At 40.5% G+C, this 17,023-nt stretch overlaps 1 protein-coding gene across 2 annotated transcripts in view; it reads left to right on the forward strand.

Annotated features, from left to right (window-relative positions):
* CTNNA1 (catenin alpha 1) overlaps positions 1 to 17,023 on the forward strand; it is a 236,885-nt gene that overhangs the window by 26,786 nt on the left and 193,076 nt on the right. For both annotated transcript variants that reach the window (XM_066272607.1, XM_066272608.1), the window contains exon 2: positions 14,077 to 14,183. In XM_066272607.1, the coding sequence (XP_066128704.1) occupies positions 14,079 to 14,183 (105 nt within the window). In that variant the 5' untranslated portion in view covers positions 14,077 to 14,078. The remainder of the gene's footprint in view (positions 1 to 14,076; positions 14,184 to 17,023) is intronic.

The raw sequence follows: 17,023 nt of genomic DNA on the forward strand, positions 1-17,023 counted from the left end.
TTAAATTACACCAGTTGTCCTAGTGATGTCCTTTATAGTTTTGGGTTTTTTTTAAATACAGGAATCAGTAAAGATTACATACTGCATTTAGTTGTGAGGTCTCTTTGGTTTTTATTTCCAGTCCCCCCCCACCCCGATTACATTGATACTTTTGGAGAGTTTAGGCCAGTTTTGTATATGTCCTATAGTATGGATTTGTCTAATTGTTTCTACTCTTGGCAAGAATACTACCTAGGCCCTGGCCAGTTGGATCAGTGGTAGAGCATCGGCCCAATGTGTGGATGTCCCGGGTTCGATTCCCGGTCAGGCCACACAGGAGAAGCGTCCATCTGCTTCTCCATCTCTCCCCCTCTCAATTCTCTCTCTTCTCCTCCCCTCCTGCAGCCGTGGCTCAGTTGGAACGAGTTGGCCCCGGATGCTGAGGATGGCTCCATGGCTTCTGCCTCAGCTGCTAAAAAATGTCTCCAGTTGCAAGGAGCAAGGGCTCTAGATGAGCAGATCATTGCCCCTCTGCTGGGCTTGCTGGGTGGATCCTGGTCAGAGCACGTGTGATAGTCTGTCTCTGCCTCCCCTCCTCTCATTAAAACAAACAAACAAACAAACAAAAAGAATACTACCTATGTGAAGATGACTTTTTCTCAAGGCATTGTAGTTGTCAGGTAGTTTCACTGGTGGTGACTTGAGCAGTATAAACACTTGATTAAGGGGCATCTACCAGATTTCTCCATTGTAAAGGCACCTGTTTCCTTTTGTCATTAATTGCTGGGATGATCTGGTAGGGGTTTCTAATTAGTCTTTGTGTCCCTAGCAGGATCCTGGGACATGGTAATTGGTCAGTCATTGATGAATTAATGAATAACAAAATAGGTCATCAAAAGTACATATTCTACACAAGTTTTAGAGACAATTCTTTCTTGTTTTCTCAGTCTGGTTAACTTCCTAGACTCTAGTCAAGTGCAGGCATCCTTTCTCCTGGCTATTCAAGAAAACTATAGTCCTTTTTCTGTGGGCTTCTCCTCAGCTGTGTTCAAGATTCTCTGCCTAGTAGTCCCATTGTTCTAAAACAAATGCCTCTTTTTGCCTCCAGTCCAGATGCTGGTTTCATCTTCTTTGCTTCTCTTTTCAGAATAGAATTATCCAATTTCTTTTGGAAACAGGGACCTCCTGTGCATCTATAATCAGTTGTGGCTTAGTGCAGCTTTCTATTGAACACTTATATTATTAATTATCTCAATTATATGATATGGAAGCTAAAGTTAATAATATCCTATTCTTACTACAAATGGTCACTTAAGCAGCTCTGGAACTTTTATTTTATCTCATTTTATCTCTCACATGTTCTTGCTCTGTGCTCCAGCCACATTGTTTTTGGGGGAAAACATGGAACATATATATATAAATTTTTTTTGTATTTTTCTGAAGTTGGAAACGGGGAGGCAGTCAGACAGACTCCCGCATGCATCCGACTGGGATCCACCCAGCATGCCCACCAGGGGGCTATGCTCTGCTCATCTGGGGCGTTCCTCTGTTGCAACCAGAGCCATTCTAGTGCCTGAGGCAGAGGCCACAGAGCCATCCTCGGTGCTCAGGCCAACTTTGCTCCAATGGAGCCTTGGCTGTGGGAGGGGAAGAGAGAGACACAGAGAGGAAGGAGAGGGGGAAGGTTGGAGAAGCAGATGGGCACTTCTCCTGTGTGCCCTGGCCGGGAATCGAACCCGGGACTCCTGCACGCCAGGCCGACGCTCTACCACTGAGCCAACCGGCCAGGGCAGAACATATATTTTTATACCTCTTATTTTGTTACTCCTCTTTCTCCCCTCCTCCCTCAATCCCTAAACAGTTTCCATTTTAGACAATGATGGGCTTAGGGGAGGATTTAGTAAAAGGCAGGTGTCAGGGTGAGTCTTAATTATAAGGGTTACCTTTTTATTTTTGTTTTAATTTTTTCATTGATTTAAGAGAGAGAGAGAGAGAGAGAGATGGAGGATGGGGGAAGGAAATAGAGAACGAGAGAGAGAAGCATCGACTCATTCCACTTAATTGTTCCATTTAGTAGTTATTGATTGGTTCTTTTTTTTTTTTTTTTTTTTTTTTTGTATTTTTCTGAAGCTGGAAACAGGGAGAGACAGACAGACTCCCGCATGCGCCCGACCGGGATCCACCCGGCATGCCCACCAGGGGGCGACGCTCTGCCCACCAGGGGGCGATGCTCTGCCCCTCCGGGGCGTTGCTCTTTTGCGACCAGAGCCACTCCAGCGCCTGGGCAGAGGCCAAGGAGCCATCCCCAGCGCCCGGGCCATCCCTGCTCCAATGGAGCCTGGCTGCGGGAGGGGAAGAGAGAGACAGAGAGGAAGGAGTGTCGGAGGGGTGGAGAAGCAGATGGGCGCTTCTCCTGTGTGCCCTGGCCGGGAATCGAACCCGGGACCTCTGCATGCCAGGCCGTCGCTCTACCACTGAGCCAACCGGCCAGGGCATTGATTGGTTCTTGTATGTGCCCTGACCAGGGATTGAACCCGTGACCAAGGTGTACTGGGGCTTTTTTTTTTTTTTTTTTGACAATTACTGGGAGATTTGAGAGTTGAGATTCCAATACCTGTATTAACTCTGTTTAATGCAGAAGCAGCCTGGCATACTTGTGACTACACTAGTAATCCACAATCCTATATCTTGTACAGTGTGACAGTTAATGTTACTGTGGGTACTTTTAATTTATAAATTTTCTGATTTGCGTGTAAATGAACCGACCTAACATTGCATTACCTTAACCTTGCTGTTAGAAAAAAATTGGCATTGAGTAGTATGCTTAGGATATTTTAAAGGTTTGAAGCAGACATGTTTTAAGAATAATATGGCCATTCTGTTGGGAATAAACATTTATTGTCTTTGAAGAAGGTATGTAGCTCTTTGCATGAAAGAGGCAGCTTGCCAAAATCAGCCTCCTTAGTTCTGATGTAGCTATGCTTTTATTTTCTGCTTACTTCTTCTTTTCTCTTTCCATCATAACTGTTGCTGATCAAATGCCTACATCTTTGCCCCTTTCTGAATTTATAGCGAACTTTTGTTTTATAGCCAGGATTGCTGATTATAAGGTAATGAAGACTGAATAACTACAGTTTAACTTTTTATTTAGTTCCACTAAGAAAGCTTGATCCCTACTGGAAAAACCTAAGGTTGCTGTAATTCATTAAGGTTGGCTAGCTCTAGTAGGTTTTGTAATAGATCTTGTGAAGGAGTGCTCTGTAAGTTAATTGGAAAACTTAGAAACTGCCAAGAGTTTAAAACTTATTTGTTTAGCTACTCTAAACAGTATCATTAATTGTAGAGAAGTAGTAGAAGATATGAGTAAGATTAAGGCAGAAGCTTTGTCTTGATAGGCTTGTAAATATTTTAAAATCAGGTTGCATAAATTCAGTTCAGCTAATGTTGTGTCTGCTCTGCTTCAAGCACTTTCCTTGCCCAGCAACTTAAGAAATATAAAGAAGCATAAACATAGTTATCAGCCTTAAACTTAAAATATAGCTAGGAAGACCACAGGCTGAGCCTGACAGTTAATTACATTTAATAAAACAATACGGAGGCTTTAAAGAGAAAGTATAAATGAAAGGAATACTAGAATTTCAGAGCTGGAAGGACTTGGAGTTTAGAATTCAACCTCTTTCATTGTGTAGATGAGTACAAGGATCCAGTGAGGTGAAGTGATTGCCCAAGATGAGATTATAAGTCAGTGACAAAGCTGGTACCAGAAGCTATGTTCTTTCCAGAGAATATATTCTTATTAGATTTTAAAAATTCTACTTCTGCTTTTTGAAATTCTTTTAAGTAAGGGGTAACCAAAAGCATAATTTGGCTGTGTAGTATAGGTTAATACTGTTCAGTGTCACTCTTGGCAGGGCTTTTTGTTTTGTTTTGTTTTTTGTTTTTTGTATTTTTCCAAAGCTAGAAACGGGGAGAGACAGACTCCCGCATGCACCCAACCAGGATCCACCCGGCACTCCCACCAGGGGGCGATGCTCTGCCCACCAGGGGGCGATGCTCTGCCCCTCCGGGGCTTTGCTCTGCCGCGACCAGAGCCACTCTAGCGCCTGGGGCAAAGGCCAAGGAGCCATCCCCAGCGCCCGGGCCATCTTTGCTCCAATGGAGCCTCAGCTGCGGGAGGGGAAGAGAGAGACAGAGAGGAAGGAGGGGGGGAGGGGTGGAGAAGCAGATGGGCGCCTCTCCTGTGTGCCCTGGCCGGGAATCGAACCCGGGACTTCTGCACGCCAGGCTGACGCTCTACCACTGAGCCAACCGGCCAGGGCCTTGGCAGGGCTTTTGATTCAAGATGCCCTACAAGGCAGTCTGCTTTCCATCATGGTTATTGAAAAACAAATACACACTGCATGGGTTCCCAGTTTTTAAGTGTCAGTATACGTATTTTAAGTTTCTCAGTGTTAGTGCATGATTGAGTCCTTTGCCTTAACACCTTCAGTGGGAGCCTGCATCTGGTGAATTTTTTATGGGGAATGCTAGAGACCTCCTCAGAGACATTAATTACTTCAGAGGTTGTAGAGTTCTGGAATGTAGAATTGGAAGGGATTTTAGGGGAGAATCTTGTTCAGTTTGTACAAAGTGTTGACAAACAGGCAAACCTAGTACTCAAACACCTTTTCTTGTCCCACACAATAATGAAATTTTTTGGAACTGGTTGCTAGCATTAAAGTTGGGAGATTTTACATAAAAATCTGCATCTCTGGATCTCTTGTAAAATCAGATGACTTGCTAACTATATAGGTCTGCATGATCAAGATTGCTAGAGCTGATGATTAACCAGTTCTGGCTCCTCCTAGCAGTCTCCCATGGAGTCAGGTGTGATTGACAATTCATCATTATGCTTATACTCTGCTTTTGAGTTAAGAAAGTGAAATTATTTTGTATCCCAAAGTATCAAAATCAGGAAAATGGAAGACCAAGGAGGCGATTTTTTTCTGAGAAGTTTCTTAAAAAAATTATGAACATTTGTACAAACCTGCAGGTGATTCTTGTTCTTTCTCTAAGACAAACCTACTTTTACTCCCAAGTGTCAGAAGCCGTTTTCCCCCTTGACTGGGCTGGCCTAGTCTTTGCACGCTCACCTTAAGCAGCTTCCTCTCTCTTTCTACCTTCTTTCAGAAATTTTCAAGCAGCCCTCCTCCTCACAGCTTCCCTTGCCCTGAAACAATGTTAGACCAGTATTCTCATCTTTGTTCCCAGTTTTGCTTATGTGGGAAAAGTGGACCTGAGCTGTGGGTGATAAAGCAATAGAAAAGCATGTGTGTGCTCCTTGAACCTTGATTTGCTGATTTTCAAAAAATAAAAAAGTCCTCAGGCCTAGTGCTAACCCCAGTCGGGTTGGGCTAACTGCCCTTTCCTGGGCTCCTGCTTTTTTTTTTTTTTTTAATTTTTTTTTTTTTTTTTTTAAGATTTTGTTCATTATATATATATATATATATTTTCATTTTTCTGAAGCTGGAAACAGGGAGAGACAGTCAGACAGACTCCCGCTTGCGCCCGACCGGGATCCACCCGGCACGCCCACCATGGGGCGAGGCTCTGCCCACCAGGGGGCGATGCTCTGCCCATCCTGGGCGTCGCCATGTTGCGACTAGAGCCACTCTAGCGCCTGAGGCAGAGGCCACAGAGCCATCCCCAGCGCCCGGGCCATCTTTGCTCCAATGGAGCCTTGGCTGCGGGAGGGGAAGAGAGAGACCGAGAGGAAAGTGCGGCGGAGGGGTGGAGAAGCAAATGGGCGCTTCTCCTGTGTGCCCTGGCCGGGAATCGAACCCGGGTCCTCCGCACGCTAGGCCGACGCTCTACCGCTGAGCCAACCGGCCAGGGCTAAGATTTTGTTCATTTTAGAGAGGAGAGAGATAGAGAGAGAAGGAGGGAGGAGCAGGAAGCATCAACTCCCATATGTGTCTTGACTGGACAAGCCCAGGGTTTTTGGACCTGAGACCTCAGCATTCCAGGTTGATGCTTTATCCACTGCGCCACCACAGGTCAGGCAGCTCCTCCTGCTTTTCAAGGAGGCTTTTTATTTCAAGAAAAAAAGAATGGAAAAGTGTATTTCTTTGGAAAAATGAATTGTATGTTGTACTTGTTTAATAATTAAAATAAATGTGACCACATGACTACTTCAGCCGGTTTCATTTATCACTTGACTCCCTCGCTGTACAACCCTTGAAAGGTTTCCTGTTACATTTGTGTTGATGCAGTGACTGGAATGCTAGGATACAGGAATGCACAATCCGTGGGGCAAATCGTTCTTTCTGAAATGTTTTATCTATGGCATTAGATGACATTTACTTGAACTGCTGTTAGCCCTTTAGCAATAGAGCACACCATTTTCTCAAGTTGACTGATTTGGGCTGGTCAGTTGAATGGACAAATACAGGTCTGAGAGAATGAGTATAGATAGCTTGTTTGCCCACTTGGAATGAAGTGAATTCCCGGAAACTGGCATTCTCTATTGCCAGATTAAGCAAGTCGAAATTATTTCTGGTACACCATCTCCAATGATTCTAGAATTTTTATTTTTTTTTAATTTTTATTTATTCATTTTAGAGAGGAGAGACAGAGAGACAGAGAGAGGAGAGAGAGACAGGGGGGAGGAGCTGGAAGCATCAACTCCCATATGTGCCTTGACCAGGCAAGCCCAGGGTTTCAAACCAGCGACCTCAGCCTTTCCAGGTCGACGCTTTATCCACTGCGCCACCACAGGTCAGGCTGATTCTAGAATTTTTTGATGTTTAGCTAAGTCTTGGTGAAATGTTAGATTTATACCAGTGCTGATATTTTCAGCACTATCTAAAGGGGTTCACCTCTTCGGTGTCACTCAAGTATGCACTTATGGGAGTTGATACAAACACATATTTATATATTAAAGTTGTTAGGAGTGGTCTAGTCACAGACATATGCTTTTTCATCTTGCCATTGTTTTATAACCCTTTTTCCCCTGGGTTAACAATTAAAATGAAATAAAATTAAAGAACAGTCCCTCAGCTTCATTAGCCACATTTCAAGACATCTCTCTCCTCTCCCTTCCTTCTCTTTGTTCTCCTCCTTTTACCTTCGATTTCTTCTCTATCCTTTCTCCCTTCTTATCCCTCTTACTCTCTACATCTCTTCTCCCTTTATCTTTTTTCCCCATTTTCCCATTTTTCTCTTTTCCTTGTCATTTTCTTCCCTCTCTCCCTTCTCTCTTTAACTCTCCTCCCAACTTTCCATTCCTCTCTGTGTCTATATGTATTTAATACATTATTTTTCTGAACTATATGAAAATTGCAGAAATCATGCCCATTTTGTGAAACAGGTACATAACTGCAATATAATGATGATAATCCTTTTTCAAATTTTATCAATTGTCTCAGTTTTTTTCTTGTACAATTGCTGCATTTAGTTGTCATGTCAGCCTCCTTTAATCTGAAAGAATATTTCAATCTTTTTTTTTTAACCTGGACATTCTTGAAGACAGTTATTTTGTGGTATATTTCTCACTTTGAGTTTGATATTTCCTCATAATGAGATTCAGATTATATAATTTTGGTGGCAGAACCACTGAAAGTGATGTTGTATCCTTTCTCAGAGTGCATCAGATTAGGAGGGACATGATGTCAGTTTGTCCCATTATTGGAGATACTAATTTTTTTGTGTGTGTGTGACAGAGACAGAGAGAGAGAGAGAGGGACAAATAGGGACAGACAGGAAGAGAGAGATGAGAAGTATCAATTCTTCGTTGCTGCTCCTTAGTCTCCTTAGTTGTTCATTGATTGCTTTCTCATACGTGCCTTGACCGAGGGGCTACAGCAGACTGAGTGACCCCTTGTTCAAGCCAGCGACCTTGGGTTCAAGCTGGTGAGCCTTGCTCCAACCTGATGAGCCCGTGCTCAAGCTGGCGAACTCGGGTCTCGAACCTGGGTCTTGAACCTGGGTCCTCTGCGTTTCAGTCCAACGCTTTATCCACCGCGCCACCACCTGGTCAGGCTGGAGATGCTAATTTTGATCACTTGATTACTGTGGTATATGCCAGGTTTCTCTATGAAGTTTTTATATTTTATGCCCTTTGCAATCAATAAATGGTCTCTTGGGAGTTACCATGAGACTATATATATGCAGTTTCTTTCTCTCTCTCTCTCTCTCTCTCTCTCTCTCTCTCTCTTTGGTGAGAAAGAAAAAGGGATAGGACAGACAGTGAGGGAGAGAGATGAGAAGCATCAGTTCTTCATTGCGGCACCTTAGTTGTTCATTGACTGCTTTCTCATATGTGCCTTGATGAGGAGGGGTTGGCTACAGCAGAGTGAGTGACCCCTTGCTCAAGCCAGTGACCTTGGACTTCAAGCAGTGACTTTTGGGCTCAACCCAGTGACTATGGGGTCATGTCTATGATCCCACGCTTGAACCAGTGATTCCACTCTCAAGCTAGTGAGCCACGCTCAAGCCGTGACCTCAGGGTTTGAAATCTAGGTCCTTTGTGTCCCAGTCCGATGCTCTATCCATTTTACCACCACCTGGTCAGGTGAAATACTCAGTTTCTTAGTAAACTTTTACCCACTTGAATTAGCCTTCTTTTATGTTTCTTGCTTAAATCAATTATTATTATGATGGTTTCTAAATGAAGATTTTTTCTAAATACATTATTTCTTCTATTAGTTGATATGTTTATTATAATACGAAAGAACTTTTCTTTATTCACATTACTATGGATTCATGGATTCTCACTTTTTCAGTGGATTATAACCTATTTTAATTTAATCTTCACAAAAGCCCTCTGAAGATAATGTCTTATAAATGAGGAAACAAGTTTAGAGTGGTTAAGTGATGATCAAGCATGCCTTTTGATTGTGTTAGCCTTCTTACATCTTATAAAAAAAAGACTACTGTTTTACTTTTTAAATTGATTTTTAGAGAGGGAAAAGAAGGGAGGGAGAGAGAGCGAGCGAGAGAGAAATTGGGTATGCTGTTCCACTTATTTATACATTCATTGGTTGTACGTTCCCTAGCCCAGGATTGAACCTGCAACCTTGGCATATTGAGATTATGCTTTAACCAACTGAGCTACCAGACCAAGGCAAGATTCTACTTTTTTATTGCAAAAATAACTTTCTAAATACCTGTATAATTTTATTTTATTTTATTTAAAATGTTGATTGTATTGATTTTAGAGAGATAGGAAAGGAGAGAGGAAGAGAGAGGAACATCAATCTGCTCCTTTATGTGTCCTGACTGGGGATCAAACCACTAACCTTTGCACTTCAGGACAACGCTCCTACCAACTGAACTGTTTGGCCAGGGCAATACCTGTATAATTATATAATACCAGAAAATACAGTTAAGCAAAACACCATGTTAATATCACCCATAATCCCCAATTCTTAAGGATAACATCATTGTTAATATTTTGGTTCATATACACAGATATCTTCCCCTCCCTGCAGTTATACTTTATATTTTATATTGTACATGAAATATATACATTTTCAGTAGTATGTGTTTTGAACATTTACTCAAAGTTAACAATTCTGAGTTTTTTTCGTAATTTCCCCCATATCTGTTTTTTTATTTATATACAGTAAAGTTTACTCTTTGTGTGGTACAGTTCTACAAGTTTTGATAAATTCAGAGTTGTGTAACCACCATTTTTCTTTTTTTGTAAGAAAGAGGGACAGAGAGAGACAGACAGACAGTAAAGGAGAGGAGATGTGAAGCATCAATTCTTTGTTGCAACATGTTAGTTGTTCAGTGATTGCTTTCTCATATGTGCAGTGATGGGGGGGGGGCTACAGCTGAGCCAGTGGCCTTTGGCCTCAAGCCAGCAACCATGGGGTCATATCCATGATCCCATGCTCAAGCTGGTGACCTCAGGCTTTCGAATCTGGATCCTCTGCATCCCAGGCCAGCACTCTATCTACTGTGCCACTTCCTGGTCAGGCTCATAATTTCTTGATCACTGCATGTATAATTTTTTACTTTGGCTGAACCATTTAAAAGTTGCAGGCATTTTGACATGTCACTCATACATAGTTCAACATAATCTCCTAAAAACAGTCATTTTTCTACACAGCTACAATTTCATTATCACACCTACGAAATTGAGCAGTGATTCCATAATATCACCTGCTATTTAATAAATATTAAAAATTTACCAATATTCTTATAAATGTGTTCATAGCTGTTTGTTTCAAACTCATCTCCAAAGTAGGTGTATGTATTGCATTAGATTCTTATGTCTCCTGTTTTTTTTTTTTAGTCTAGATAGAATATCCTCCCATTTCCTCATCTCAAATATTGACTGAAGAGTTAAGAAATCTCTTTGCCTTTATAGAATGCCACACATTCTGTATTTATGTTTCCTTATGATGTTCTTTTATTCCCCCACCATACATCTGTATTCACTACAAACAGCCCCTATAAACTCAAAATTCAGTCTAGGTTAGGGTTTCTTGCAGTTGAGTTTGCATTAGAAAAATTTTGTCTTTGTTTTTACCATTAAGGAGTTAGCATTTTTTTCTATATTAATGTAGACAATAAACAAGTTTTCATTTGAATTGGTAACTTTGTCATCAGTGGGAATCTCAGTGCTTTTCATATCTGCAATGATTATGTCTTTAAAAATGTGCATGTTTATTACTTTGAAGTAGTTATCAGATTTCTTGCCAGATTTTATTTACTGTTAATAATGAAGCACATATATTGCTGTATTGTCCATTGGTTTTTAAAGTTTTTTCTTTTTTTAGTGAGAGACAGGAAGGGAGAGAGATGAGAAACATCAACTCAGTAGTGTGGCACTTTAATTGTTCATTGATTGCTTCTTATACGTGCCTTGACCAGGTGGATTCAGCTGAGCCAGTGACCCTCTTGTTCAAGTTAATGAGTGACCTTTGGGTTCAAGCCAGTGACCATGGTGACCCTTTGCTCAAGCCAGTGACCCTTCACTTAAGCTAGTGGGCCTTTGCTCAAGCTGGTGACCTTGGAGCTTTGAACCTGGGAACCTCAGCATCCCAGGTCGATGCTCTATCCACTGTGCCACCACTGGTCAGGCTATAAAGTATTTTGATAGCTAAATTTTAATATATATGTTCCCTTTATAATTCCATGAATTGTATTGTATGCATTTAAAAAATATTCCAAGGAAGGGTCTATAGCTACGCTGTCCATTACAGAAGTTACTAGCCACATGTGGCTATTGAGCACTTGATGTGGCCTGTTTGAATTTAAATGTGCCCTAAGTGTAAACGATATTCTGGATTTTGAACACTTAGCACTTACATAAAGTATCTCTAATAATTATTTTAAAGTATTCATTATTGAAATGATAATATTTTAGATATATTGTGTTAATTAAAATATGTTGAAATTAAATTTGTCCATTTCTTTTTACTTTTGTTTTTTACTTTATTTTTTTGAACAAGCTGGTCTATAGGCTTTAGTCAACTTCAAAGGGATTCATGGTATTGGAAAAGGTATAGAATCCCTACAGAGAAGCGTCATTAGTCTCAGATTAAGCATTTAATTTTGCTGTTGCACAACTGTCTTGTTCTGTTTATAGTAATTCTGAGGCTCTTGAAAATCATTTAAACTTTTTCCATCAAGAATTGTTTAAAAATATTTTAAAATTTTATTATTTTTTTAGTGTGTGTGGGTATGAGAGAGACAGGAAAGGAACAAGATGAGAAGTATCAGCTCATAATTATGGCACATGTAGTTGTTCATTGATTGCTTCTTATATGTGCTGTGACCAGGAGGCTCCATCCAGCCAAACCAATGACCCATTGCTCAAACCAGTGACCTTGGGCTTCAAGCCAGCAACCTTGGGATCATGTTGATCCACCACTGGTCAGGCTCATCAAGAACTCTATATAAGTAATATAGGATGCTTTATATTTTATCATTTTAGGGAGCATATAATATCAGGTCTTTCATTATTAGCAAGGTCAAATTTACTTAATTTGTTTAAGGGCATGACTGTTAGATTTCAGCATTGTAAAGGTATGTTTTACCCCCTTTGCAATTAGTAGGTAACCTGTCAGGTGATACTTTGATGCCTTACAAATATCCTGTTCCCCAATATCCTTTCACCTAATTGTGTTAACATACATCGATAATCCTTACTTGAGTCACTTATTGCACTAGTGTTTGCAAAATGGTCATTTTCTAACCCTGGTGTACATTTTTGATAAAGAAACTTCCTCCCTACTTTATTTCTTTTGAGGATCCCTGTGGTCATAGACTCTGTCGATCAGTCAATCAGTAGTTACAAACATTGTTCTTGACATTCAACTTGTCCTGAATTTGGGCAATAGAGCATTTGGTTCCTGTGTATTATTGATACAATCCTGTTAGTCTTTATGTCATTTCTTGTTCTCTACACAATAGAGTATGTCAGACCTGGAATACACCTATTAATTATTTTTTTGAGGAGTATTGATTCCCTTTAATTAGAAATGGTATTTAATAGACATATAGACTTGGGCAGTGCTACCATTGTTTTTTCCTAAATTTTTACAACATTGTTTTTTTTGTTTGTTTGTTTTTTGTATTTTTCTGAAGCTGGAAACGGGGAGAGACAGTCAGACAGACTCCCACATGCGCCCAACCGGGATCCACCCGGCACGCCCACCAGGGGCCATGCTCTGCCCACCAGGGGGCGATGCTCTGCCCCTCTGGGGCATCGCTTTGCCGCTACGAGAGCCACTCTAGCGCCTGGGGCAGAGGCCAAGGAGCCATCCCTAGCGCCCGGGCCATCTTTGCTCCAATGGAGCCTTGGCTGCGGGAGGGGAAGAGAGAGACAGAGAGGAAGGGGGGGGGGGAGATTGAGAAGCAAATGGGCACTTCTCCCATGTGCCCTGGCTGGGAATCGAACCCGGGTTCCCCACACGCCAGGCCGACGCTCTACCGCTGAGCCAACCGGCCAGGGCCCGAGCAACATTGTTTTTTAAGAGCAGCAGTTTCCTATTGTTTGGTTGGTTGAGATTTAGTCAGTGACCTGTTTGAAATTTAGGTAGTTTCCAATATTTAATTATTATATACTATATGGTTGTGAACATCATTGTATCTAGGTTTTTAACATGCACCTGAATATTTTATTTAGAATAAAATTCTAGAAGTTGAATTTTTGAGTCATAGGAATGCACACTTTAATGGTTTTAAAGTTCTATAAACAGTGTGTTGTCTGGAAAGTTTATATTAGTGTTTACCTCACCTGTATACCTCTCCTCTCTTTTTTTCTTTAATCTTTAAGTCACTAATTTTAGAAGCAAACACTTAACTGTGATATTTTCCTTGAAGTCTTTTCTCTCTAGTCTTAAAGCCTCTGTCTAATGAAATAGATACTGGTACACTGATTTTTAAAATTTTTTTCATTTATTGATTTTAGAGAGTGAGGAAGAGGGAGAGAGATGGAAACATTGATCTCTTTCTGTATGTGCACTGACCAGGATTGACTGACAGCCTTTGTGGATCGGGACGATGCGCAAACAACTGAGCTATTTGGGCCAGGGCAATACATTGATTTTTCACTAAATGTGACTTTCAGTTTCTTTTGGCTATGAGTGATAATAGCTATACGTGTAGAGGGCAGCAGACATAAGCATTATTCTTTGAATTTATTAAAAAATGAAGTAAGTTGTACTGTTTAGATAATACTGTACTAGACTGCTCACAAAAATTAGGGAATATTTTATCACTTCATACTCATTTTGAAATATCCCCTAATTTTTGTGAGCAGTATATAAATGTTTGAGTAAGAAAAATAAGAATTTTTTGTACTAGCCTTCATTTACTTTAGCTTTTTATCCTGGAAGTAGAAATGTCCTGGTGCCAGAGAAGCCCAAAAGGAAAAGTTCTGTGTTTGGGAATGCCCTCTTGTAGTATCCCTCATGTTCATAAACTTGAAATCTTGAGATTCTAAAAGTTACTGGGCCCTCAATGTCCAGGCTAGTAAGAGTTTCTTTCATCTTGTGAATGTAGCTATCCTGATATACAAGTCCTTTAATAGGAGATTTGTTACATATTTTTATATTTGTGTTTGAGTTTGCCTGACTTTGGCTTTTGTTTCTCTTTCAGAAATGTCTGCTGTCCATGCAGGCAACATAAACTTCAAATGGGACCCCAAAAGTCTAGAGATCAGGACTCTGGCAGTTGAAAGACTGTTGGAACCTCTTGTTACACAGGTAAGAATCTGAAAACAAATACATACATAGTTGTTATAACATGGTTCCATAGTAGTAAGTCTAGATAACAAACATAGGGCATGGTTATTTAGTTCAAAGCTTAATTTAAGTGCTCGAGTTTAAGTTGATAGTACTTAGATAATTTGTCTCTACTAATAATTAAATATTGATGTATGGGTTCATTTAACTCTGTTTATAAACAACTTTTTAGTTGCTGCCATTTTTTTCAGTCTTATTGGCAATAGTATGGGCTACTAGTATGTAGGGCAACTTGCCAGTTGTTTGCATTTTGCAGACATTTTCTTGGAACAAATATCCAAGGAAGCTGGGATATGGAACTTTTACTGTTAAGTCTTCTTTACCCTATTTAACACCTTTCATTGTCTATTAGCAGGTAATTTACTTTGAGTATGTAGGTTTGGTATGTTCTGTTACAAATGCAAATATCACAATGTGCTTATATTTCATTAACTGTTAGCAAGTAGCTATGCACTTCTGGTGTTCTGGCACAGTTTACTAGTGTGCATGTGTGTGAGAGAGTGAGAGAGAGGCAAATGTAGTGGCATGTGCTATCTTTAAAAACAAACTCCATTACAACTGGTAAATATAAACTAGTATTATAAATATATAGCTCCACATACATATATGTGTGTACATATATAATTTTAAAACTATGAAGGAGTGTGGCAACACTCAGGTATATGTACTTTCTTGAAGCCCACCTACTATAGCGCTCAGTAGGTTTGTTGTGTGACAAATTATGCTAATAACAAATCTTTAGTCTTTTTCATCCTATAGATTGTTATACATATGTGTATATATATGTATGTATATTTATGATGGTTAATGTTCTGGGACTTAAAACACCATCATGGTAGGCTACTTTGCACATTTTTTTTTTTTCTTTCTTAAGGGCCTTCACTAATTAGTTGCAGAGATTTGTGTGACTAAATTGTGAAAAGATTTCAGAAATAAGTTACCTTAAAACATTTTACACAGGTTGGAAATAGAAAACTGTGACCTCTAGATAAAGCTAAGGTTCATTGTTGAGCTATTTCTGGATCCTTTTTTGTTTTTAAATTGAATTTGTTGGGATGGCATTGTTTAATAAAATTATAGAAGTTTCAGGTGCACAGTTTTACAATACATCATCTGTATATTGTGTGTTCACCACCCCAAGTCGTCTCCTTCCACCACCATTTATCTCCCATGCCCTCATCTACCTTCCCCCACCCTTGAAACTTCTTGATGACATATACTAGAGATGTTTATAACTTGTTTCTAATTAGTTTTTATCTTATAAAGTAAAACGAAAAACCTAATGCTCATATTTGAGGAATTAAAATATTATACACTGCTCACAAAAATTAGGGGATCTGGGAATGGGCAGATACTCTAGTACAGTGGTCCCCAACCCCTGGGCTGCGGACCGGTAATGGTCCATGGGCCATTTGGTACCGGTCCACAGAGAAAGAATAAATAACTTACATTATTTTTGTTTTATTTATATTTAAGTCTGAACGATGTTTTATTTTTAAAAAATGACCAGATTCCCTCTGTTACATCCGTCTAAGACTCACTCTTGATGCTTGTCTCGTTAGTTCGACAATTATATTTAAAAATACCAGTTTTTACGCCGGTCACATAATTTTATTTTGTGCATTTATCCATCCTACCCTAAAGGCCAGTCCGTGAAAATATTTTCTGACATTAAACTGGTCTGTGGCCCAAAAAAGGTTGGGGACCACTGCTCTAGTACTTTTAGCTTTTTTTTTTTTTTTTTTTTTTTTTTTTTTTGTGGCAGAGACAGAGAGTCAGAGAGAGTAAGAGACAGACAGGAAGGGGGAGAGATGAGAAACATCAATTCTTCATTGCGGCTCCTTAGTTGTTCATTGATTGATTTCTCATATGTGCCTTGGCCGGAGGGCTACAGCAGACTGAGTGACCCCTTGCTCAAGCCAGCGACCTTGGGTTCAAGCTGGTGAGCCTTGCTCTAACCCAATGAGCCTGTGCTCAAGCTGGTGACCTTGGGGTCTCGAACCTGGGTCCTCCACATTCCAGTCCTACGCTCTATCCACTGCGCCACCGCCTGGTCAGGCCTTTTAGCCTTTTAGTGCATTTTCACCAATGAAATAAAAGTTGGTTTTGCATCTTATTTGCATAATCGAACAACTTTCTTTGACTTGGTTGCTTTTCTGATGTTCTTGTTTAATTAAAAAAACAAAAGTGTCCCTGGCCGGTTGGCTCAATGGTAGAGCATCGGCCTGGCGTGCAGAAGTCCCGGGTTCGATTCCCGGCCAGGGCACACAGGAGAGGCGCCCATCTGCTTCTCCACCTCTCCCCCTCTTCTTCCTCTCTGTCTCTCTCTTCCCCTCCCGCAGCCGAGGCTCCATTGGAGCGAAGATGGCCCAGGCGCTGGGGATGGCTCCTTGGCCTCTGCCCCAGGCGCTAGAGTGGCTCTGGTTGCAACAGAGCGCGCCCGGAGGGGCAGAGCATCGCCCCTGGTGGACGTGCCGGGTGGATCCTGGTCGGGCGCATACAGGAGTCTGTCTGACTGTCTCTCCCCGTTTCCAGCTTCAGAAAAATACAAAAAAAAAAAAAAAAAAAGGATTAAAGAAACAGAAGCTTTTTTTTATTGCTTCATATTCATTTTGAAATATTTCCTAATTTTTGTGAGCTGTATAGGTTTTACACATTTAGAACTAAATTATTTTGGAAACTAGAGTATCATTGCTGTGTATTTCTTTTTAAAATTATTCATTTATTTATTAATTGCTTATATATAGAAAGAGGAACTCTGAATTGTTGTTCCACTTATTTGTGCATTCATTGGTTGACTC

Source organism: Saccopteryx bilineata, chromosome 4, assembly GCF_036850765.1.
Source record: "Saccopteryx bilineata isolate mSacBil1 chromosome 4, mSacBil1_pri_phased_curated, whole genome shotgun sequence".
Taxonomy (NCBI): Eukaryota; Metazoa; Chordata; class Mammalia; order Chiroptera; family Emballonuridae; genus Saccopteryx; species Saccopteryx bilineata.